This window comes from Stylophora pistillata, chromosome 13, assembly GCF_964205215.1.
Source record: "Stylophora pistillata chromosome 13, jaStyPist1.2, whole genome shotgun sequence".
Classification (NCBI taxonomy): domain Eukaryota; kingdom Metazoa; phylum Cnidaria; class Anthozoa; order Scleractinia; family Pocilloporidae; genus Stylophora; species Stylophora pistillata.
In genome coordinates this window covers 14,914,779-14,941,614 of record NC_142531.1, presented here as the reverse complement: position 1 = coordinate 14,941,614, position 26,836 = coordinate 14,914,779, and the positions used below count along the sequence as shown (strand labels likewise).

Below are 26,836 nucleotides of genomic sequence, written 5' to 3'. Positions count from 1 at the left end.
GGCGAGCACAGCAAAACTACCGCGGGTAAGAAACTGGATCGAAAACGTCGACCGTTGTTTTTCAAAGGTGACTTAGCAGTCCTTTCAACGAAATGTAAACGCAATGTCTGCTCTTGAATAGCCTAAACTCGGTTTTTCAAGGATCGCCAATACAAATTTTCGGTTTCACAAACAGCTTTAAGGACAACGAAACTATCCTCAGTTGAGAGTTTTGCAGCAAGCGCAAACAGAGGATAAATTATAGTTACGGCAAGTTAGATGTTAATGCATGAATCCAAATGGATGATTAAACTTTATAATTGATCCATTTCAGGTAAGACCTGTGTCTGTTGATTCATCTATCAAATTTTAGAGCCCATTAGATTTTTTTTTCTGCAATTTGTGTTGCTGTCATTTCGTTTCATGCCACTAGATTTTAGCACTGCTCATCTTTCTTCATAATTTTACAAAGTATAATTTTGGAAATCGACATCGTTTTCCCCCTTGTTTCCCCTTGTTTATTCATTACGGTACATCTCTTTTGAACATTGACTACTTAGAGATGCAATGCATTTTGAACGAGGTTATGGCGAAACCGTGTAGAAACAAAACGACCCAACGACGAAGTTGTTTACGATGAGTTCTTGTTTAACACTGAAAGAATGAATTGAACTCAAACAAGTCAGCCATGAAACGGTTAGGCTTAGGAAATAAGACTTCGTTTCTGTTTCTTTGTTCGTTTGTTTTGTTTTGTTTCTTTTTTTTTCAACGAAGTCGTTCAAGACCGAATTAAATTACTTGATTTGGAAAGTCGTCTCGAAATAGAATTGATTGTCATTTTCTTTTGTTTCGTGAGCACGACTCTCTTGTTTTTATTGGCGCTGGTTTGAAAAGTTTCAGACATAATATGTAGATTTAGCCAAGCCTAAAAGCGGAGCTCCCAAGTTCGTAATATTAATGATATTAAAAGATGTACATTTGCCAACACTCGCCTGAGACACCCCTCCCTTCGTCCTTCGTTTTGATAGTCTCCCCTTCCCTACCCTTGCAATCTGAAGGCACGTACGTACGTACGTACGCCCAGTCAGTCACGTGACAACCAAACGAAAAGAAGTTGACCATATTCCATGGGTATGGGGCTCTGCCTCACGCGCGCGAACTTGGGAGCCCCGCTAAAAAAGTGCAAACCCGAGCAAATTCTCAAGTTATTTATCTCTGACTTCAATCTACAAAGCGTTCATTCGTGATCAGTAAAAACGACAACGACAACAAATAAAAAAAGAAATAGTACGGTATGCAAGCTTCGTGATATTTCATTTGATTGACTGCCGTAAACTTCAACATGCAGCATGGTTATTGATGAATTGATTTACAATAAAATTCAACAGCATCTCATTCTTAGAGTTTTCATATAAGCTTAAAGATATGTATTAAAGAAAAGCCCTTCCTTTATTTTGCAAAGCCTTGCTCAATTAAAAGCGAACTGAATCCTGAAATCTTGCATCGCTTGCCAACGATTGTGTTCTAATTTCCTTTCGGAAATCGAGCAAATTATAGCGGTACATTTTCACAAATACACCGCTTAAAACAAAGAAAGGGACCTAATTATCCTGGAGATGAGTTCTGAAATACTTCCAAACAGTATTATCTCGTTTGCATCGATTTACGAGAGCACAATTTACGCTAATCTCAGGCGTTCTGATCGCGACGGGAAAACCAGCGAAATGACATTCTAGACTTGTTTGGGAGAGCGGCAACGCCAACACCGGAAGTCGCATGGTGTCGTGTCCAGACTATTCCGCGCGCTCTCCCGCTCTGAAATAATGACGTTCCCGTCTTCTTGCTAAATCCATCTAATAAGGAGGATTTCAGGCCAATCGTAAGCAGCGAAAGGGTTTAAAATAGCCTAAAGAGCCTTTTTAGTCGCGATTTTCGAAACTTATGATGCACGATACTTATGATGCACGATCCTCGCAGTAGAGAGCGCCATTTATGCAATAGCGAAAATCAGACCTGAAAAAAATCAGGCCTGTACAGGATTCGAACGACTGACCTCTGCGATACTAGTGCAGTGCTCTACCAATTGAGCTAACAAGCCAACTGGGAGCAGGCCGTTAAGTTGATTCGTAATAAACCCGTGATGATAAATCAGATACAATGAATATATGAAGTTCATATATTTTGAACTGCGGTTATAGATACGTATGATGCACGATCCTCGCAGTAGAGAGCGCTATTTATGCAATAGCGAAAATCAGACCTGAAAAAAATCAGGCCTGTACGGGATTCGAACCACTGACCTCTGCGATACTAGTGCAGCGTTCTACCAATTGAGCTAACAAGCCAACTAGGAGCAGGCCGTTAAGTTGATTCGTAATAAACCCGTGATGATAAATCAGATACAATGAATATATGAAGTTCAATTATATGAAGTTCATATATGAAGTTCATATATGAAGTTCAAAATATGTGAACTTCATATATTCATTGTATTAACCTTCATGTTTACTGTTTACTTTTCCTTGAAATGTTTGTGAGCGTATTAGGTTAAAAAGAATCGTGTCTGCTAGGCGCTTTCCTCTCGAGAAAGAATGTCTTGTTTGACGGTAGTATTAATAAACCCAGTCTTTGCAGAAAAAAGAACTGAAGATGGTCTCTCCACGTTCTCCAGTCTCGTGCCGGCCTCGCTTTCACAAATTTAGGCTTATTGACGGTGAGTCTTTAGTGGCTAGTATCAAAGCTGTTCAGACAGCCTCTTCTTATTAGCTATAACTTCTTCTGCTGCTGTAACAATTCAATCCAAGTTGATTTGCCGAATTTACGTTTGGGCCGCTTACTTGTCTTGAAACGGAGCAGTTTGAGAATCTTAAAAAATTTGCAATCCATTTTGATATTCCCAATCCAATATTTTGTGCCTCTTAGCTCATTTTTGTCGGCTCTTTGTGTTTTTCCACAACCGGCAGCATTGGACAGTCTCCTTCAAAATGAAGGTAGTTTTGAAAAGCACAAAACTGAAAAAGATGTCGTGTTTATCGCCTATAACAACCAAAGAGTATTAACACCTCTTACCGAGGCTGGAGTATCTATATACACAATACCACCATAAGTCAACTCTTGAAGCTACTCTACATCTCATGCTTGGTTGGGCAGGATAAACAACAGATTAATTACTTACTGTCCTCGCCACTATTCTCTATCGTGTTATAGTTCTTTCCAGTAAGAGCTCTCGGTTCGTTTGACCGTGATTCCTGACAGGATTCAAATAAATCCGTCAGTGGAGATGGGACTCCAGGAGAGGGTCTCCCTTCGGTGAAGTAACCGCTCATCGCCATTTCTCTTCAGTTGAACCTTTCAATAACAGAGTGATTTTGTTGGTGAGGCTCCGTTGCAGCTATGTGGAGAGAAGACACCTATAAGCTTAGAGTATGTTGTCAGCTTTTGCAGGCTTTAAATGGTAACAGCGTGTTATACATTGAAATTTCGCTGCGCTTTGCCGAAACTTGATTCCCGAAATAATGTTTTTCTTTAAGAGTTATATTGATGCAAGGTTATTTCTGCCAACTACTACAGAGGATTCGAAAGCCGATCTTGCAATATTTCAGTACTCCACCGTCTACCCTAGCTTGACTGGCTTGCGCTCCCACAATAAAGTTCTTAAGTGCAGAAATCAATATTTTCATTGTACATGTATAACCGACATGATTTGTGAATTGAATTGACTTATCCTATATAACGGGTTATCGTCGGTGGGTGCTTTAACTGTGTTCATAGCTGGTATCAACTGGTAAATACTTGTTAGCCCTAGTATGTTTACAATTGCTTTTCCATGGAAATATCCGCCTTTCTGGTTGCATGCCAATTTTATTATTCACCATCTCAAACCAGTTACGCGAGGATAACGGCTTTTCGTCACTGATGTTTATCAACATGATCTGTTTCTTTTTTAGAGAGGAATGAAGATTGTAAATATATGGTACTGGACAATAGGATTGTAGTCGAACGTTGCAAGTCTTCGGTTCAGTATAGCTTACGTAGCTGCCGGAAAAGGGCCGAATGATCTTCGGGATATGTACGGGCTACAGTATTAAAAGAATGGAAAATACTACATAGTGGATGAGCTTGATTATCACAATGACAAGGGAAAAATGGGGAAACGATAACTGCATGTTTATAGAAAGTGATAGAATTGACACCAATTTCTTTTGTTAAAAACATAGACCTGCTCTTAAGACTTACTATCGCTAAGTTCTCCGAAGCACGCTTTGAACAGAAATGCAGCGATAGTGGCAGTATTAATTAGAAGAGGAAGGTCTCCTCTTTTACTTCCAAAGTTCTGATGCTTCAGTTTCTGTTGTGTACGTTGCTGCAGTACCCATTACCAAATATATTTATCATGGGTTATGAAACACTTTCTTTGGGTGTTACATGGTATGCTGTTACAATTGATTCACTAGCGGTAGGCTATATATATTCGAGTTGTTGTCATTTAAAGTTATTCGCGTCTTTCGACCGTCCCTACGCCCTCTAAATAAAATACCCATTGACCAGGGGTTATCAGGTTTTCTTAGACGTAGCTTTTGCATGCTGCTATATGAAAGGTTTAGCACGTTACGGAATCATAGTTCAGTAAGAACATAGTTTAGATTATTTTGTAAGGTGGTTTTTCCTGCTTTTCCTTTATAAATTTCCGAGTTTTCATTCTGTTTGTTGTATCACTCCTATCCATTTTGTTGATGAAGGCATATTGAGGAAGGTCACGCACGGCTCGTGTTGACACACCCCAATTGGGGTTGCTAATTGAATGACAAATGTTTTATATTTCTTTGAGCGGAGTAGCGAATCAGAATATAACGCTTGTCACTACTGCTTGTTGTTCTGGTTTTTCAAAACTCCTGTTTGCGATGCGCTCGGGATGATATGGTCTTGATAGTCTCATTTGTTATTCTTGGCTTTCACGTGACGTCATCAAAATTAAAAGAATTAGGAACTGTCCATCCTTATGAGCCATATTTGTGCACCTCAGAACCATATTTGCACCCCTCAGAAGGACACAAACATGGTGTCTATATACAAAGTCTTTAAATTTGATTAAAACATTTCTTTCAACGCCCCGCACGAAACATTGTGCAAGGACCTGAATCTTTGCGAGACTGTTTGAATATTCATCTTCTTTTATCGCTTGGATTTCAAGTTACTGTACTTGTTGAATGGTTTTGATAATGTGTGACAGTGAAAACCGGCAATACCGAAAAACCATCGTATAGCTCATTTCCTGTCACTATATTCATAATAGTGAATTCGCAGTCTGTGGAACTTATCGTTGGCTTGTGATGATTAGAAAAGAGCACAAAGCGACCTACCTATATACTGATGGACGGCGATCTCCACTGAATCAGAAAAAAAATTCAACATTTCCTTCAAGCCAACGCTAGGGTCTTGTTTCCGTGGAAAAAGAAAGGTTCCTTGCATCACTCTAAATGGTTTACTTTTGGTTTCTGTCCTGTATTTCTACACTTTCCGTTGTCGATAACTTTAATTGCTTGACATACCCTTAAAGATAACAAAGAAGCGAAGTGCCATCCACCTTTTAGACGCTATGGTCTAGTTAGCAGATATTTCCGAGATCATGCAATCTCCCTTGAAGTGTTCGTAGTCAATAAAATTGAGCAATGGCATCAAACGAAGAACCAATTACCAGAAGGCAGCGTTTGGACCAAGACGAGCCAAAAGCTAGATGGCGCGAATTTTCATGTTTCCATCTTTTAAAATAGAATTAGAAAATTCAGCGGTTTGTTTGGGATTCCACTCGGTTCTCGGCTTTTCTTGGGGTCGACTCACTGATACATGACCTGAAGTGCCGTCAGGAAAGTTAAAAGGTTTGCTTATGTCGAGACCGGGTCTTTTCATCACCGCTGCCGATAACAGACAAGAGTACAGTGACGTATTTTTCATATATTTCTTTTTCCATTGTAGTTTCTGTTGTCATTCTTTGCTGAAATCATGAAATTGTTTACAGTTTTAAATTGTACATGAGACAATGAGACGTTACTTCGAATAAAAAAAAAAAAGATAATCATGAAAGATGAAACAAAACAATCAAAGTTTATTTACCGGCGACCTCAGTATCTATGTGGGAATTTTTGTTTCCCTGAGGCTGATTTCCTACCTTCGAAAACGTGAAAACTCGTGTTTCCTTCGAGGCACACTTGACATTTCTCTTTCATGTCTATTTAGTCTCCACCAGAAAGACTCAGCTAAGTGCCTACTTGTATGAAAATCAGTAGTTAACTTTTCATTTGAACACAATCCAGCTATATTTGAGTTCATTTAGTTTCTTTGGATTCCATGAGTTTTCTTGGCAATTGGTCCACCGCTAACAACATGCACTTGCGAAGGTCGATGTCAAAAAAGAATTCAACATTCACAAAATAAAAATTATAAGAAATATACAACGTTTTTTAGAGACATGTTTGGGCATGCTCATGCCATCTTCAATCAATGAGTAACTGAACGTGAGTAATTATATAACAGACAAGTAGATGAATAAAATATTTACAGTATGATGTAATACAAAAGCGGGTACTAATTACAGCGTGACAACAAACATGAAATTAAAGGTGTGAACTAAAATGCTAGAAAAGTGTTACAATGCTGTAATTGTTTGTTAAGTTCAGGTTTGATCTTATTTATATAAAGAGCTTCTTTGAGTTTTAAATCAATTGAGTTGTTGGCAGAATCCAGAATACTAAAGCAAGAAAGGGAGTATTTGTTCTTACAAGAAGGAGATGTGTTAAAATACTTAAAAAAATGCGAGTTTTTATCGCTTTCGGTGTGCTCCTTTATGTCCTAGTAGAGAAGTGGCGACTAGTTTCGCCAATATAACGGAAATTACATCCCGCACAAGAAAATTGATAAACTACCATGGATTTTAGAGCATCAGGAGTACGATCTTTAACACTGAACATGTTTTTAATTTTGAAAGAAGTGAAAACTAGTTTGATATTTAGGTCCGATTTACAAAAGCGCTTAGTGAGTTGTCGGAGTTCAAGGTTCGCTATTTTAGAATAATAGCCGACAAAAGGGAGTTTAAAGTAAAGTGTATTATTGTCATCAATGTTCCGGCTATTTTGAGAGGAGGACCCGTCATGATACCTCTTGAAAGTTCTTTCAATAATATGGGAAGGAAAAGAATTACGTTATGCGTTAACGTTATTACGTTAACGTTATTATGCATTAACGTTATTACGTTATAGGCGTTATGTTGACGACACCTTTTGTGTCTTCCACAATGAACAGGATGCGATGTTATTCATTCATTCATTATTTTATTCACACTTATTCTACTAAAAATACAACAACGAGAAAGAGAAAAAGTAGAAAAAAAAAAAAAAAAGAAGAGAGTTCTAACTATACATGAATTTACACTAAGCAGTGGAAAGAGTGTGTAGTAGCCAAAGGAGCCAAGCTTTCGAGTTGGCCACTACCACAGAGCAGTTACGGATGGGTGAAAGTTAAATACACTTAAGGAGATAGCACATATACTAAATAGTTAAAATAGTAAAATAGAGCTCTATGATAGGTTAAAGTTGTTCAAGATGTCTGCCTGCCAAGTAGGAAGAGTTTATATTCTTTTTTAAAGCTTTTGGCAGGGAGACACTTTATTTTAATAGGTATCGTTTGCCAGATCTGTGATGCCACCACACTAAATCTTGCTAGACCATAATTGGTTCTAGAGAATGGTCTGTACAAGTTTTGATTAGTGGCATACCTAGTAGAGTAATTATGGACCGCTGAAGCCGGTTGGGCTAGATCATAGAGGACTGGAGGTATATTCTTTTTTTGATATTGAATTTTATGCACAAGAGAGCTAATTTTTAATTTAAAAATATTCTCTAATTCTAAGATTTCTAAAAGTGTGAAATATGGTGTTGAACTTTCTCTTTTGCTAGCAAAGGAGATGCTGCGGATATCGTTGTTTTGACTTATTTTGATTTTATTTAACCTGGTTTGGAATGCAGTTCCCCAGCACATCAATCCATATGTTAGATATGGATATATGAGAGTATAGCACAGTTGTTTGAGTGTGCTCACAGGTAAATAATGTTTAAGCTTGAATAGAATTCCGATTTTTTTTGTTATTTTATTGTTTATGTGCTGGAGCTGAGCATCCCATTTTAAATGTTCATCAATAAACACCCCCAAATATTTTATCTGAGATTTTTGTTCTATATTGCAAGCTGTTATTCTGATATTTGTTCTCTTTTTAAGTGAAGTAATAATCATATAATTAGTCTTCTTGAAATTAATTGACAGCATATTTGCTGCACAGTATTTTAAGACCTTTCTAAGTTCTTCATCAATAACTGATTGGAGCTGCTCAGGGTCTTTTGAAGAATAAAACATATTTTTATCATCTGCAAAAATCATAAAAGTTAATTTCTCTGAAGACCTAGGCAAATCGTTAATATACAACAGAAACAGCAATGGACCTAGTGTGGAGCCTGGGGTACAACACATGTAATAGTTTTCAGGCTAGATTCTGTATTACCAACTTTGACATATTGCTTACGATTAGTTATATAGCTCGAAAACCATGCATGGGGGACTCCTCGGATCCCATATTTGTATAATTTTCCTAAGAGAATATGCTGGTTAATTGTGTCAAAGGCCTTAGAAAAGTCTAACAATATACCATATGTAATTTGTTGACTGTCAATTGCTGACTTCAAGCCTTCTCTACAGTTTCGAGAATTGCATATTCCGTGGAATATCCCTTTCGAAAGCCAAACTGATAGTTAAAAAGTAGACAATCTTTTTCTAAATAGTACACAAGCTGGTCATATACTAGTCTTTCCAGTACTTTACTGAAGGAAGAAATAACTGCCATTGGTCTATAATTACCTGTCATTTTTTTATTACATTAATTCACGGCACCCAAACATAAAATTCACTTTCGAAAAAGAGCATGATGGTAAACTCTCCTTTCTTGATATATTTATCGACAACTCTTCGAATGATATTGTGTTTTTTCAGTTTTTCATAAAAAAACCCACACTGGTCTCCTAACAAATTTCTTCAGTTTTATTCCATCATGCTATAAAATTGGCCTTATCCGAAACTCTTATTGACCGTATCTACTTGTCTGTTATATAATTACTCACGTTTAGTTGCTCATTAATTGAAGATGGCATAAGCATGCCGAAACATGTCTCTAAAAGAAGTTGTATATTTCTTACAATATTTATCCTACTTGCTACAACTACGACCTTATAAAAATTATAATTGGTGGCTCCTTTGAAACATTATGTATGACAGAAATGACACGCATGTAACAGTCGCATCTCAGAGGAGGGAGGTCCCCTGTACTGCTCCAAATCCCTGTACTGCTCCAAATGAAGTAATGCTTTCGTTTTTGTTCAGCTGTTTTTCTTCACTTCCGGTTGTCGACCAAATTTATATCTCGATATACCATATAAGGTATACCGATTAACATTGACTCCCAATCCTTCTGATCTATTGTCTTCTTTCCGAGAAACGTGTTTCTGTGAATGTTATGAGACGCCTCTGAAATTATTTACTCTTTCTTGACACGTTCGTAAATAAAAAAGTCGAGCAATGGCTTCAAACACGCACGAACCAAATACCAAGAGGCAGCGTTTCGATCAAGAAGAGTTAGAAGATGGTCAACCACGTTTTAAGACCATAACGCTCGACATGAAGGAATACGACGATTGGGTTCGTGCGCTTTCAGAAGATAAACTTGTCCGCATATTTAAGCTGGGAGTCAGAGTACAAGAATCAGTTACCTTTGAAATAGACGTTAACCATGAGTTCATGGAGAAAGTACTGTCTTCTCAAATGAAACCGATCCAAGAAAGCGTCTCCAGCATCGAGACGGAGGTAAAGACACAAGTAAATGCTGTACAAGAGAACGTCAGCCGAGAAGTGAAAACACTCACAGAAGATTTGAAAGCAAATGTTCAGGATGCTCTCAATCCTAAGATTAAAGAAATTGGCGACACAATGACCGATATTAAGGTGCAAGTGAGTAAACAGATTACTAGGGTCCAAGAAGATGTCAACAACAGTGTCTCTGAGCATGTGACGAAAATGCACGCGAGTGTCGCGAAAATTGAACAGCAAGTTACGACAAAGGTAGAGGAGATAAAGAGGAAGGTTACTGAAGATGTCGGTAGGGAAATTGAGGGCATAAATAAGAACGTGCAACTTTTCAAAGTAGAGGTGTATGAGCATATAACTGGTATCAAAGATGCCCTGACTGAAAGAGTTGATACTGTAGCAGAGAGGGTCCCGCCACTTAGCAGTTTGAGCAATACAATCACCCAGTCAGCGGACAACATTAAGACCCAGATTAACAGCACGTTTCAGGAAATAAAGAGTTCTGATTCACAGTTGCACAATGAGTTGCAAGGGATAAAGAATGAAGTCCACAGCGAAATGAAGATATGTAAAGACAAACTAGAAGAGATCTCCAAGAATTTGGTTAAACCTGGGGTCAAAGGATCAGTGGGAGAAATGACTGTGCAGAAAATTTTAAGACACCGTTTTCCTAATTGGTCCGTGGTGGATGTATCCACTTCTGGCCATAAGATGGGCGATATTGTCGCAACAACAGCATCAGGCAAAGAAATAATGATCGAGGTTAAAAATCAAATGAAATCAGTTCCTCTTCAGGAATGCAACAAGTTTGAAGAAAACCTGACGACCTCTCCCGGCTTCAACGTTGGAATCCTGTTATCTTTGAGAAGTGGAATTTCCAACCATTCATCAGCCAGAGATTTTGAAGTGAAATTCCTTCAAAGCAAAAACCAGTACCAGATCTATGTGCCAAATGCAATGCAAGATCCTGACGGGAACAGAGTGGTGTGGAGCGCGCTTATGGCTGAGCAATTGGCACAAATCCGACTGGAGTTAACTGACAGTCAAGTAGAGGGGCTAGAGGAAATCTGTGATCAATTCAAAAAGGAAGTGGATCAAGCAAAAATTTGTGAAGAAAGTCTTAAGAGTTTGGAAATGGCGATGAAGAAGTTGAAAGAAGACATGTCTCCATTTATCGAAACCGTGAGGAAGACAAGTAAAAGTTTGAAGAAACTCTTGAGTCCTGTTTCATAGTCAGTTACTAACATTTACTCAGACAGGGCCACTTGTCATAGGCTCGATGCTTTGACGTAACAGCGCCGGCGAACAATCAATACTGCGGACAACAGAACTCAGTGACTTCTCTTAAAGTACCTTATGCTTTAGAACCTGATTCAACTTGACATGTGACATGTGCAGTTCGTCGTGTGTAAGTGACATACATTACAATTCTCCTTTAATGCAGTCTCTTTTGTATTTGAGAGCTAAGACCCATACAAGCAATTTCTACTCAACGTAATTCACCGAAATTTATTCCTCTTTGTGATATCTTTGTATCTGGTTGATCTCGAGCAATAGGATCGGTACCTGTGTTGAGTGAGACGCAGCTTGTTATGACCAGTTTAAGTGCAGGTGATCGAGATGACTTGTGTTTATGTATCACTTTGCTAAAATAGAGGTCCCCGGCTATATCTTTGAAACGATAGTGTCCTAAGCGCTTTACATATCAAATTTTACTATATGATTAATTATGGAACAGGAACTTCAAAAACACAAGCCTAGGGTCACCAGCCCATGTAGTCAGATTATATACAGCGTTTTCACAGCACTTCCTGCTCAAAAGTTTAATATGATTGTAGATCTCAGTTCTTATGCCAAGCAATCTGATCACATTTTTAAGGCAGTCAGGTGGCATAGCTGCGTAAATGTCTGAAATTTCGTTCCTGACGCATGCTAGAGGAAAAATTGTGATTAAAGTTTACGATCAAAGTTTCTAGTTATATCCTATGCATTTTATAATGTTATCAGTCTCAATGCGTGCCGATACATGTTTCAATGCCCTGTATTCTTTAACAGAAAGTGTGGTAATTGTTTTCACACCCAGCAAACCCAAACATGTCTACAGTTCAGGTATTTTACGAGGCCAACAGTTGCTTATTCACAGAGTTACCAAAAAAGGCAAATACCCCTAACGTGGGTCGCTAGATCAGGATTTCCCTTCACGCGTCCTCCAAGTGAAGTCCCGCAGGTTGAATCGCTTCGTTCTGGATGCCACAAAAATACATATCAATAGATAGCAACCATGAAATCGAAAAAAAATGAGTTTCTTGAAATCAGAACTGTGAGCCAACCCACCATTCGATGTTCGTAGGTCTAATTATACACTGAATTCGAACTGAATCTTGCTAGGCCGAGACAAAAATATCCATTCTTGAGCCAAATCGAAACGCTCTTCATTTCATCCCTCGCTCTTCATTTGTGATGTCTACAAAGGATTCTTTTTATCAAAAATGGAGCGTTAATGGAGTGGAGATGCAGTGAAGAACAGCCTTGATCATTTTAGCGTACGGCCCGACACGACAGAGGTCATGAATATGAATACGAATATGAATATGAATACCATGAGGCAAAAAATTTATGTAGCTTACATCTTAAGACTAGCGGCACGTGATAGAAACACGACAATGTTTTAGACACTATCGAACCTTTGTCACGACGTGTGATAAAGTGTCGAGAGCGCTCATTTCATGTTTTGCGGAGGTTACTGAATCAAATGATGCCTGGATTCGTTTCGAAGTGATTTACGTTTTTTTTTCACGTAATTACCCTGGCTACAGGGCGTGTATTCAGACTATACTTAGCATGGTTACCTCATAAAACTGACTCTTAAGCTATATCGAACGCACTTTGCTTATCCTTGATCGCTGCTAGTATACTCGTAAGTCAGATCGAAATGGAGTTTGCTGGGGTCGAAACATCAGTAAATGTTTCTCAGTTTCGTTTTGTTTGAATTATGTTTATCACCCTGGTTATTACACTAATCCCAAAGATCAAACAAGATATTAAAAGCTACGTACGCTTTTGAAGGGCAGCAAATCATACTAGAATGCATGTTTACCAAAGGTGGTATAGAAAAAGCGCTAACCTCCAGCTCTCCAGTCTCGATGGACTTCCTGAAATGGACCAATCCTTTAAGCTTTTCGTTTTTGTTAGCCAAAACAAACGCTAGCTACGAAATTTTGGGCGATTATTTTAAACGTTTTAAGTTCACGCCTTGAGAAAGAGCTCGAAGTCAAGTTACTCCCCTTACTATTGGTCGTGAACTAAGCGAGAATAAGAGAATGTCAACTGAGTATCATGAGTTAATATTCTCTTGGCGAGAAATGATAGTATATCTTGTTACGTGCTTCGTGTTTCCATGTAAAACAGATCGAAACGGATATTATTTGGGTCGAAGCATCAATAGATGTTTTTCAGTTTGGTTTTGTTTGAATGCTATTTATTGATGAACTAGTCACACACACGGACGGTTTTAAAAGTATAAAGATTGCACGTGATATAACACTTGATATAAAAAGTGACGTACATGCCAGCAAAGATCTTTTGCTCCGAGTAGTGGCACGAGATAGTAACGCGACGTTGTTTTAGTCACTTTTGAGCCTTTTAAGGCATGTGAGAAAGTTTCGAAAGCTTTCATTTCATACTTTCGGAGTTTACTGAATCAAATTATGCCTGGTTTTCTTTTCAAGTATTTTAAGCCGCTTTTTTACATGATTAACCTGGCTACACGGGAAATCACTCCAAATGTGGCATGGTTGCTGTTCACTTGTTTGTTGCTTTTAACTCAGGCACTAGAGCTTCAAACGCTAATTTTGAAATTCAAGATGCAAATTTGAATGCGGCATAAACACCGCATATTAAAGTGACAGGTATTTACAGCGAGTTGAACGTAGAAAAAAATGTTTAAACACGATTGGCAAAAATAAAACTAGATATTGATCGAAACGGCTCAATTGGTCTCAGAAAAGTTCGAAAATTCACTGTCATGAATAGGAAGGGCCGGTGCAAAGAGAAACTCCATGAATCAGTGATGTATTCAGACAATAGGTTAGGGTGTCCTGGGGAGATAAAGGGACCGAATAGACAAGTTTCAATAAGCAACTAAATTTTCATGGCGAACAAGTGGGAATGTTTTCGGAATCGCATTAATTCTTGAGCTGCGTAAAATATGCCCGAAATGCACACTCGTGCAACTAAACGTTTTCGTGGCCTCATCCAGTAGTTAATCGTTCATTAGAACCAAACTCGACATTGTTTTTGTCATGTTAAAGATCGAAACCGCACCCTGAATATTTTCATGCAGTTGCTAAGTTTTTGTACAATGAACAAAGATGCCTCGACTGAATTGATGACCTTACATCCGAAAGGTGTCATCATTAAAAAATAGAAATGTTAGGGCAATGCACGGGATATCTTGAATACGTGTGAGATACGGATTATTTCATTTTGCAATTGTGAATTTTTTCAATTGCTTAGAATTACTTTCTTTAATCAACTCATCGTTATATTGTTTCTCCCCACGGCTAAGGAGAAAGTAAAACCCATGACTCGAAAGTAGAACAGAACAAGCAAACTACAACCCGAGGCATTGTGATTAGAAACATATAAACAAAACTTCCGAAGCGATCGATGTAGTTCAATAGTTCAAACAGTTCCGTGTGCATATCGAGAGATGGCGTTGCAGACTTATTACTAAGGCCTATCACTTCAAGAGAAATAAGATGTTAGAACTCACCTTTTATCCCTCCATTTTTTCTTTATGATAGCTGGGACAACATACTTCTGTCATCAAACCTCACCGATGAATGGCAACCCAGCACATATCAGCTGATATAAAGGTGTTCGCGGAAGATTATTCCTGCTTACATGAAATCAAAATTTAGATACTGAATCACATCTATAAACAAAACAAAACTTCCCCCATAAACAAAAATCAAAATAATAATTAGAAATGCAAGGATTTACTGGACCTTACCAAATGCTCTTAGAAGACTTTTGTGAATAAATTTGTGAAGTTCGAAGGTTTCCTCCTGAAGATAAACATGAAAATTTTACATATTTGACATATTTACAAAGGCAGAAGGGTGTTTGGTAATTCTTGTCAATAGTGCGAGGTTACTAGGCTACGGGGACTTTTGCAAAGAATCAAGGTCATTTCTCAAAAAATAAAACGATGATTGGCGAATATTACACTCTGAAGTTTCAGAAGAGACAGCAGTTTGTTAACGAAATCATTTATGATGAATCTGTTTTACTCTCCAAAAGTGAAAACTCACTCGGTGTAGAGTTTCTAAACGAATGAGACACCGTTCAGTTGGTTGTGGTCAGACAGTTGTGGTAATATTAGCGATTGGTCTGCAAATCCTGAAACTGCTATAATTACCGTGATTTGTATTAATCTTTACATTTCTTCCATTTGTTACGGAGTTGCGAAACGTAACAAATTAAAAAAAATTTGAAAATCCTCAAGGTAATAAGTTACATACGCATATTCAACGAAATGTGCGTCTAGACAAATCGTGTGCGAGTCAAATGGGTTATGGCCCATCAGCGCGAGACGAGAACCAAGAATGCCTCCTCTCGTGCGTGAATCCAGTTCGCGCACAATCCAGCCGAACAATTCTTACAGCCGAGAATTTTGACTGAAAAATGCGTTCAAACTTCTCGATAATATCAGATCCTTTTGTATGCTTTTTTATGCCAATGCTCTAGGCTTATGCTATGTGACAATTAATTCGAATTGGCCTTTCCTTTTTGCGTTTTTCTGTGACAACGGTACTACAATCAGGTGTTCATCCAGTAGGATGAAACATTTCATCTAGTCTCGTACCCAGGCCTTCCAAGGCCAAACGGTGGTAACATTTCAGTTAATCGATAAGATCTGGGTACGAGTACATTCCATCATTTAAATTGAAAATCACATCTATTTTGAAAAATCCTACTCTTTGTAAATTATAATTTTGATAAAAATAAATTCCTATTCTTATAAAATAAGAAAAAAAACATATACTCAGACTATATTCATATTTCTTGCTAGAATAATAATATGCAGGAACAAACTGTCTCATCTGAAGCCTATTTTTCTTTGATTGTTGAACGAGAATGCAGGAATGAAAATGCAGCAACAAAATGGCCGCACTAAACCATCTAAACATTGATATCAGTCAACTTTTTTGACGCTTTACATTTTAAGGGACGAACTTTTCCAAAGGCAAAAATAAAAAAATCTGTTTTGTTTGTCCTAAAGGACACTCGAATGGTTACATTTGTGTAGTTTTCGTCTATCTCACGCACCCTATGCGATCAATATGATTTTCAAATAATACTGTACGATGTTTCGAAAAGTAATATATGAAATGATGTTGGAACGAAATATCCATTTTTCGATGGTATAACTCTTAGTAAGACAGGGAATTTTGCTCATTGCTCTTTTTTTTCCTAGCGCAGGGCCCGGGATTTCAACTACGCAATTTCCGCGCATTTTATGTGCTAAATCATCGAATAAATTGAAAACAGAATAACGGCGTTACAAAAATTCGAATTCATCTTCCTGGCTGTGTTTTTATTAATAGTAGACACTATTATCAACGCTTTTTCCGCTACCAATTTTATTTACAACTGCTAATGTAAATACACACCATGCACAATTAACAAAACATTTTTTAACAATGTTTTTCTAAAAGACTATTTGTTTTTACCTCATTTTTTAGTAATATAAATTTCTAAGATTCTGTTTTTGCTCCAGATCTTGCTTTCTACAAAATATTTTTTTCACCGTTCATTTGTTAGTGACGAGAGATGGTTATGTAGCCTTGTTTTTTTCTTGCTCGTGATCACTGACACTCAGCTGATGGTAGATGTGTGAAGTAAGTTCGCTTATCAGACCCAACATACCTCTTCCATGCATGACTAGTCTGCAACGTGTTCCTTGGCTTAATCATTTCCACGTTGCTTTGAAATTTTTCATTTTCTTTGTGAATTTTTGTTCCAGTCACGTTGCTTCCACTCGTTAATGTCGACAAAGACTCCATTCTTGGCACAAAATGCTGCCTGTGGCTTGCGGGACTAATTCTTAAATGGTCTCCACTTGTTTCGTTTGCTGTTCGGCCTTGGGCATCTCTTCTCTGCATGACTGCCTCTTGACGGACCCTTGTTCCAAAATGTGTTGGATGTACTGCTACCGCGGTCACCATTAGCGCATAGACGTGCATTGCAATGCGATATTCCCATATTTTTCTACTTATTTTTAGACCCTGGCGGAAGTGAACGAAAATCTTTTCAACAGTGTAGAAATGTGAAATGATTTTTTTTTTCTTGCGATACCCCAACATGTAACGTTACATGACAACTAGGTGGTAATGACGAATGTAATTACGTTACAAGATGGAAAGCTACATTTATGTGTACCGTTAATATTAAGGGGTCTTTAAAATGCACCCGTGTATATTCATATCTCGGGGAACTCGTTGATGTTTAAAAGAACACGAGGATTGAAATTGGCGGCTAATTCCCTCTATCATAACCTATACCTGACCAACAGCTGGCCTCGGTTCCAATGTTTTTGTATGTCGTGCTCACAAATGAAAATGCCTGGAAATAGTAAACCGAAAATGTCTGAAGGACGAAGGAATATTTCTTGTGGCAGAGTTTTGCTTCAGAAATCACGCAAGACTATCTATCTCGATAGGTTCGAAGCTATGAACGTGCGTTGAAATTTAATTTCAATTTTTAATTTGTGCCGACATTGGCTTTTTTTTCACGCTCGTAGAACTGAGCGGTAAAAATAGAACATGGAAATACGGTGTTTGTGCCATACTGCAGTAACTCTAGCCTGCAGTGCAGGAGGATTTTGGCGGGGCGTGTGGCCACCTTATCTTGAATTAGAAAAACAGTAGAGAGTTGGGGCGAGGTAAAAAGTTTACCAAGCTAGTGGGAGGAAGAGAGAAAAATTGGGGAGGGGGGAGGGGGAGGGGGAGGGGAAAGAAAATTTTCCTTCCCCGTCCCCCCACCAACTCCGACATTCTCGCATTCGAATCCAACATGGCGGCTAAACACTTGAAAGATGAAAACCACCAAAACTGCCTGCACTGCAGGCTACAGTAACTCACGTAAGACCGGGTAATAACATTAACCTGAGTGAGCACACTCCGTACGCTGTACGTTAACATTTACGCCGTCAGGGCTCAAATAAACTTTTCTTATAACGAAACGAATCAGCAATAGAGTTTATTGTTGTCCTTGTATATAGCCACCTGAAAAAAAGGAAATCAAGAAATCTGCTTCGCGATTTTAAAACAATCACTAAGATGTTATTATTTTTGTAGACTTATGCTATAATTAGCACCAGGTAAGACAAGGCGATCAGAGTGTCATTAGATCAAGTGAGTATATTGTACGAAGGGAGCAAGGATATATATATTTTTTGTGTCAGACTATTAAACACCACGTAGGCCACTTTGCGGTTTAGTGATCTGGTGCCGAAATTACGGCGCGAGAACGTGGCCAAGTGCGAGGCCTCTCTCATCGGTATAAAGAATAAAGAGTTGTGGTTGTGAAAGTGAGCGAACATTTCTCGAAATTCAGTGTGGGAGAGTGAAAAATTATTTGTGAGAGGGAGGCATTCAGTGAAGTGATGGCGGCAAGGGAAAGAAAAAAGCAGAACTGTCTGATATATGCAAGAAGTTCAAACGAACTATTTAAGTTTTGAGATACAATGAATATATGAAGTTCATATATTTTAAACTGCGGTATTAGATACGTATGAAGCACGATCCTCGCAGCAGATAGCGCTATTTATGCAATAACGAAAATCAGACCTGAAAAAAATCAGACCTGAAAAAAATCAGGCCTGTACGGGACTCAAACCACTGACCTCTGCGATACTAGTGCAGCGCTCTACCATTTGAGCTAACAAGCCAACTGGGAGCAGGCCGTTAAGATGATTCGTAATAAACCCGTGAAAGTGATAAATGAGATACAATGAATATATGAAGTTCATATATTTTGAACTGAGGTATTAGATACGTATGAAGCACGATCCTCGCAGCAGATAGCGCTATTTATGCAATAGCGAAAATCAGACCTGAAAAAAATCAGGCCTGTACGGGACTCGAACCACTGACCTCTGCGATACTAGTGCAGCGCTCTACCAATTGAGCTAACAAGCCAACTGGGAGCAGGCCGGTAAGTTGATTCTTAATAAACCCGTGAAAGTGATAAATGAGACCACTGACCTCTGCGATACTTTTTTTTTTTTTTTTTTTTTTTTTTTTTTCAGGTCTGATTTTCGCTATTGCATAAATAGCGCTATCTGCTGCGAGGATCGTGCTTCATACGTATCTAATACCGCAGTTCAAAATATATGAACTTCATATATTCATTGTATCTCATTTATTACTTTCACGGGTTTATTACGAATCAACTTAACGGCCTGCTCCCAGTTGGCTTGTTAGCTCAATTGGTAGAGCGCTGCACTAGTATCGCAGAGGTCAGTGGTTCGAGTCCCGTACAGGCCTGATTTTTTTCAGGTCTGATTTTCGCTATTGCATAAATAGCGCTATCTGCTGCGAGGATCGTGCTTCATACGTATTTAAGTTTTAGTGCTCGTCCAACCACTTGGTGAAAAGAAACGGAATTCCATGTTTCTGATCTTACCAATTGCTTAGGGTCTGTAAGACTGTTCAGTAAGGTGTTATTTTGGGTACGGTACTGCTCTAAAATTAGTGAACTCTACACTCATTCCCATTTGTCGCACTTTTAGATTGTGCGTCGAATGCAATCAGAACCAAAGTAATCAGCAGTCTATGAGAGTATTCAGTGAAAGAGAACAAAAAGTAAAAACGCAAAACGTAACTGAGAAAAACGCGATCGGTTTTAGTTTTGAATTTAACTGGTGGTGAATGTCAGAAACTTTCGTTGCGTTATACTAAGAGACCGGAAACACGCGAGTAAGGAACCGGAATAAATAAGTGATTTTATAGGAAACGTGTGTATGGTGTGTTTTCAACCAACACATCCTATTACACAATCATACTCTCAAATGTGTACAGGAGAACGTATTTTGACTCCCTTTGAGATTACCCTAAAAAGTGAAAGAAAAAGAGGAAAACTTATATATTGAAACGAATTTTTTACCTCATCCTCGGAGACCCAGGGGCTGTGAGTCGATTTCAAGTTAGGGCAGAAGAGCCCCTGGGGACATTGTCTTACAAGACTAGTTCCAAACGGTCGCAGTCGTTCTGGCATCTGATTGGTGCCAGAAAATCTTTGTGTTTTTCTGCCCAATCAGAGTGAAGTGTACTTTGGTGTCCTTTCGTGTGTTTTACAGTCAAACTAAGTGAAGCGTACCCCTTAAGATTACATTAATGAATTGATCATTTGGATATTGAACCCGCCAGTCGTTTCAAGAATGCAATAATAAATTGATTATTTGATTATGGAACCCGCTAGTCGTTTCACGAATGCAATAATGGATTGATTATTTGAATATTGAACCCAATAGCCGTATCCGTTTTGAAAAGGCGCGGATCATTGTTCAAATTAGAAGTCCATTTCTGAAGTCCAATAAGATTGTTCTATTTGACGAGGAATCCTGAAAATGAACAAACTGCACTGTAAAAACACTGCGAAAACAGTCGATCACAAATATTAACGAAATAAAAAAAGTCTTGCGATGGCTTCGCCCGTAAACTTTTTTTTTCGACCATGAATACACACAAGAATTTTTACAAGTTCGTCAAGATGTAAATAGGCGAAAAAAGCTCTCGATAACATTCCATTTAGAACATTTACAAGAAGTTCTACACAACACTCGAACTCACCTTTCTCCCCATGTCTGACGCCATTTTGAAATAGTCCCGATCTATCATCACGTGTTCGCATAATCTAATCAGAAATGGACTTCTGATTTGAACAACGATCCGCGCCTTTTCAAAACGAATACCGCTATCGGGTTCAATATTTAAATAATCAACCGTTATTGCATTCTTGAAATGGTTAGCGGGTTCCATCTTCAAATATTCAATTCGTTATTGCGCTCCTGAAACGATTAGCGGGTTCAACATTCAAATAATCAAATCATTAATGTAATCCTGAGGGGTACGCTTCACTTAGTCTGACTGTAAACGTTAGACGAGATGTAAATATGCAAGCTTAAATCTTTCTAGATTTTCTGTATAATTTGCTGTAACTGAAACTTTGCCAATCCCGTGAAGTTTGTCGCACGGGCCACGCAGGTGTGCGCGCCAAAATCTAATCTACTCTTGGCTTGAAAAAAAAGAAAAGTTAAGAGTGGAAACTTTTGTTTATTAGATGTGAGTAGATAACCCTGTGCTAAGCTGACATTTACAATAAAGCAAACCCGCCCTTTCCATCCAATAATTCTTGGTCTTTGGTTTTGTTTTCCCCAATGAAAGCAGCATCGATTCCCAATGATCAAAGGTATTTAACTTGGTCTCCAACAATCGACAAAAGAGGTAAAATGACAATGACAAAGGGACAAGAAGAGAATCCGCGGCCTTTCGAGATCAAGAATTTGAACACTCTAGGCACTTAAGCTGTTTCCAAACCCCTTCGGTAACTGTCCGAAAACACCTCTCCTCCCCACGATGTTCTCGATAACAAGTTTTTATTCAGATTTTAATTAGCTAACCGCAAACACAGCTAGGCTTTCTCTAAGCGCTTGTTAGAGGTCATCCATGAACTTACGTTCTCTTTAACCTTGGCCATATTGTGAAAGACTTAACTACAAAGCGAAGATTAGATTTTGGCGCGCACAGAAAGCTACGTAAGCGTAAGCGCCAGTTGCTTGACATACCTGCGTGGCCCGTGCATGCGACGAAGTAACTTCACGGGATTGGCAAAGTTTCAGTCACAGCAAATTATACAAAAAATCTAGAAAGATTTAACCTTACATCTCTTTTAACGTTTAAAGCGACATATCAACGCCTACAACCTTCTAGCCTGAGAAAAGCAGCCGTCCTTTCGCTCCCTTCGTTTGCCCGCGAAAGAAACGTTTCTTTCGCGGGCAAACGAAGGGAGCGAAAGGACGGCTGCTTTTCTGAGACTAGCAACCATCGTGTTTTATACGAACCTCGCAAACTTTTTAACACGTTTTCTTGTGATACCTGCAAAGTATTCAGTATAATTTCCGGTGAGATTTTTGTGGACAATCCGATCGATTTCTCGATTATGTGCTGAGACTGAAACTTTTCACCCCGAGCAAATCTCCGTCGTACGGCTCGAACAAACATGGTGAGCAACTGAGCTTCTTGTATATGTCCGTATTAAAACACACCAAAGGACTCTAAAGCACACTTTGTTGCATAATCAGCATTTCACGCCGCCATTTACGTTTTATCAAAATAGAATTGTTGATAATTAGTGTACATTGTAGTGTGACCGTAATATTTGCAAAATGCTAGCAGGTATAAAACATGTGAATTTTGGCTCTACATTTTCATTACTTGGATTATTGTGTGCGCGAATAAAGAACTTTATTTTTACAGAACCGAGTAGTTAACATGGTGTCAGGATTTAACAAACCCAGCCAAGACTAAAGTCGACAGCGATCACCGTCAGCTTTTCGAAACATCAACTCTCTCAATCTACAATGGCTGAATTGGAGCATTTACCAGCGCCGAAAGGAAACTTTACGCCGGACCCCGAATGTTACCAAAAGTGCTTGGATTGGGTTGAGGAATGCGAACTTCTTTTGAATGGTCCGCTAGCTTCGAAGAGCAAAGCTGTGAAAGCAAATTATGTTCTCATTTGGGCAGGAAAAGCTAGAAGAACACACATTAAGTCACTGAATCTCGCCACGGAAGAGAAGGGAGATCCAAGCGTGCTGTTTAAAAAGTTCGTGGAGTGGACAAAGCCGAAATCCAACGCACTCGCAGCCGCATCAAACTTCCGCCGCCTGGAGCAAGGTGATCTTAGCCTTGCAGAGTACATTGACAAAGCCACTATTCTGTGCGACCAGTGTGAATATCCTCCAGAAGCCCGCGACCGACTACTTCGGGATGCAATAGTTATTGGACTACGCTCCAAAGACGCATATTACAAATGCATTGAAAAGGGTTCCGAATTGACGCTAGAAGAGGCAATAGAAATCGCTCAGAATCAGGACGCCACAACACACCAAGTTGGTTATATGCGACCGGAATTCAAAGGCAAACCACTACAAATGGAATTTCATAAACTCCAAGGAAACAGGCAATCAAGAGCCAACCGGAACAGACAGCAGCAACAAAGACCAGCTTCCAGTGATCAGAAAAAGGGAAGGTCAAAGAGGGAAACGTGTTTCTATTGTGGAGCGGAACCATCACATCCCAAAAGTGAGTGTCCCGCAAAGAAGGCAAAGTGCTTCAAGTGTGGTAAGGAAGGGCATTACGGTTCCGTGTGCAAATCAAAGATTAAAGACGCACGTGTCAATGAGTTACAAGTCCAGTCTACAACAGCTTCTGAGTGCACGGACTGCGTACTGAATGAATACGAGCCAGTTTACTTCAACGCGCCTATTCATCACCTCAAGACAGTAGCAGCAGAAAGTCTCAATCATCCAAAATCAGAACCTCACATCCGCCCGCTATGGCTCAGCGAAGAATTTTCATCACAAATCTTTCAGATTGACTGCGAGGTTGATACCGGAGGAAGTTGTAACATACTGCCGTTGTACAAGGCTAAAGCACTCTTCGGAAACGACTTGAAGTTGGGCAAACCAACCGTGAATCTCAAGGGCTACAATGACAGTCCAGTGGAAAACCTTGGTTCCTGCATTGTGTACCTTTACCATGGTAACAAGATATTCAGAGTTTTGTGCGAAGTCGCAGACAGCAAAGGTCATATGATCCTAGGCAGAAAGCAAGCGTTAATCATGGAATACGTCAATTTCCCTGAAATCCAGAAACCTGGTGTCCAAGCTAAAACAAATAGGTCTATCAATCCAATCGTGGAAGAGCCCGCGAAAACCACTAATGGTCCAGTAATTCCAAGAGTTCAGAAATGCACTGATCCAGTGGTACCAGTGATCCAAAGCAGCAGTAAAGAGAAGATAACCATTAATGGAAAGACACACTCATTGCCCACCACTAAGGATTACTTACTGCAGGAATACGGCCATGTATTTCAAGGCATAGGAACTTTACCAGGTAGACCTTATCGTATCCAGTTAAAGGAAGGCTACAACCCCGTTCAACACCCACCGCGCCAAGTTGCAGTCAGCCTAAAACCACCCTATAAAGCAGAATTGGAGAGATTGACACAGCTTGGAGTCATCAAAGAAGTAAGGGAGCACACTGAGTGGATTAACTCGATTGTTCCAGTTAAGAAACCAGATGGTTCCTTACGGCTATGTCTTGATCCAAAAGATCTCAACTGAGCGATAAAGAGAAATCAGTGGGACAGCAGAACAGTCGATGACATCCTATCGGAATTACCAAATTCGAAGTATATCAGCTTGCTTGACGCGAAATCGGGATATTGGCATGTCTCTCTTGACAAGGAAAGCAGTTACCTGACAACTTTCAATACACCCTGGGGCAAGTACCGATGGCTACGCCTACCCTTTGGGCTAAAGGTATCAGGAGATGTCTTTCAGGAAAGAATCGACAGAGTACTGAAAAGTGTCCCCAATAGCGTTGGAATCGTTGACGATATCCTTTGCCACGGCAACGAAGAAACTACCAATGACGTTGCAGTCATCACCCTGCTAGAAACAGCGAGAGTTAACAATCTCACTTTCAATGCAAACAAATTTGTGTTCAAGTCTCAAGATTGTACATTCTTCGGAGGAAATCTTACCCCAGCCGGGTACAAGATGGACCCCAAAAAAGTGCAAGCCATCACAGAGATGAAACCACCAGACAACCTTCAAGATCTGCAAAGCTTCCTAGGACTGGTAAACTACCTAAACTGGTTCAGTCCAGCACTGGCAGATTTAACAGCACCGCTCAGAACCCTCTGTAAGAAGGACACTCTCTTTACCTGGGAAAGCTCACAACAAACAGCATTTGAGGCTATCAAGAAAGAGATTACAAGTGCACCAGTATTGGCATACTTTGATCAGTCTAAAGCTAGCACAATTCAGTCAGACGCATCCAAGAAAGGATTAGGAGCAGTTCTGCTCCAAGATGATAGGCCTGTGATCTACGCATCAAGAGCCCTCACTGAGACGGAACAATCTTACTCTAACATTGAACGAGAGCTGCTCAGTGTTGTTTTTGCTCTTGAAAGATTTCATCATTATGTGTATGGATACACAGCGACGGTGCAAACAGATCACAAACCGTTGGTCAGCGTGTGGAAGAAATCCATAGTGTGTAACTCACCACGCCTTCAGAGGCTATTGCTGAGACTATCTCAGTATGACGTAAACATTGAATACCTGAAGGGGAAGGATAATGTCGTAGCTGACGCACTGTCCAGAGTATCTCCTCAGCCAACACCTAAAGATGGAGAAGACGAGGAAGATTTCATCCCAGTTCACATGCTCACAGAGGAAATTCCCGCCGATTCTACGAGAGTTGGAGATTTCAGACGCGCAACTGCAGAAGACACTATTTCCGGCTTACTGATGCAAGTGGTAGCAAATGGATGGCCTGAATTAAAGAAAGATTGCCACCCACTTCTTCTAGACTACTGGAGCTACAGAGAAGAGTTCAGTGCAGAGAATGGTCTATTGTTCAAAGACCATCGACTCATAGTTCCTGAGAAATTGCGTAGCAGAGTCCTCCAAACCATCCGCGAGGGTCATTTTGGTTTTGAGAAGATGCAACTAAGAGCCCGAGAAGCAGTATTCTGGCCAGGAATAACCTCAGATTTACTACAGACAGCACAGGGTTGTGAAGTGTGCCAGACGTTCTCGAGGAGTCAACAACGCGAGAAAATGTTGCCCCATGAAGTTCCTCAAGGACCTTGGGAGAAGTTAGCAATTGATTTCTTCGAGTTTCAGTCTACTACCTACCTCCTGATAGCAGACTACTACAGTAGGTTTCCCGTGATCCGAAAGGTACGCAGCACCAATGCGAACACTACCACCGAGATTTTGAAGCAAGTGTTTAGCGAGTATGGAGTACCTCAAACCGTTATGACAGACAACGGTCCCCCGTTCTCGTCGAAGGAATTTGCAGCCTTTGCAAACCAATACCGCTTAGACTACATCACGTCTAGCCCTCGTTACCCACAGAGTAATGGTTTTATCGAACGTATGGTGCAGACGGTCAAGCAGTGCATGAAAAAATGTGCAGCCGCAGGACATGATCCAAACTTAGCTATGTTGGTTTATAGAGCCACACCCCTTACTACCAGCATACCATCACCTGCAGAGCTATTGAATGGACGAAAATACAGAGCATCACTTCCAACCAAATCCCCTATCCAGAATCCTCATTACCAGGTTGTCCGAGAGCAAAGGTGAAAGACAAGAACAAAGTGTGCGAACACTACAACAAAACTGTAAGGGATCTACCTTCATTGCCACAAAATCAGAGAGTGTACGTACAGGTTCACCCCCAATATAACCAGTGGACTCCAGCAACCATTACCAAAACGCCAGTAGCGTCTCAACCGAGATCGTACCGTGTCGAAACTACTAAGGGAGCCCAGTTAGTGAGGAATCGTCGCTTCATTCGTCCAGCACAAGAGACTACTCCCGTTCCTGCCGATAGTATTAAGCGTGACGATAATAGTAGCAGTGAACGACTAAGAAGTGTGATTAAAAGACCTAAAAGACGGAGACAATTTAATTAGTTTCGATGTTTTCAGTTAAGGCCTAAGTTTTTTTTATTAGAGGGGAGATTTTGCATAATCAGCAATTGACGCCGCCATTTACGTTTTATCAAAATAGAATCGTTGATAATTAGTGTACATTGTAGTGTGACCGTAATATATGCAAAATGCTAGCAGGTATAAAACACGTGAA

At 39.6% G+C, this 26,836-nt stretch overlaps 3 protein-coding genes across 4 annotated transcripts in view; 2 read left to right on the top strand and 1 right to left on the bottom strand.

Annotated features, from left to right (window-relative positions):
* Positions 1 to 14,761, bottom strand: part of LOC111321810 (synaptic vesicle 2-related protein) — a 31,766-nt gene extending 17,005 nt beyond the window's left edge. Inside the window, exons 1-2 of one of the 2 annotated variants that reach the window (XM_022924780.2) lie at positions 14,654 to 14,761; positions 3,155 to 3,370 (exon numbers count right to left, since the gene is read on the bottom strand). In XM_022924780.2, coding sequence (XP_022780515.2) covers positions 3,155 to 3,311 — 157 coding nt within the window. In that variant the 5' untranslated portion in view covers positions 3,312 to 3,370; positions 14,654 to 14,761. Of the gene's footprint in view, positions 1 to 3,154; positions 3,371 to 5,339; positions 5,882 to 14,653 lie in introns of those variants that run through there. The other variant, XM_022924778.2, reaches the window with a different exon arrangement.
* LOC148717801 (uncharacterized) lies at positions 9,470 to 11,850 on the top strand. The gene has a single exon (XM_088742130.1). It carries the CDS (start codon positions 9,595 to 9,597, stop codon positions 11,110 to 11,112), a length of 1,518 nt encoding a protein of 505 aa, XP_088598256.1. The 5' UTR covers positions 9,470 to 9,594; the 3' UTR covers positions 11,113 to 11,850.
* Positions 14,762 to 22,445: 7,684 nt separating the features above from the next.
* On the top strand, positions 22,446 to 23,464 carry LOC148717800 (uncharacterized; the record flags this gene model as incomplete). Its single annotated transcript, XM_088742421.1, has 1 exon — positions 22,446 to 23,464. A coding segment is annotated over exon 1 (936 nt), but the record flags the coding sequence as incomplete, so codon positions are not given.
* Between the last annotated feature and the right edge of the window lie 3,372 nt (positions 23,465 to 26,836).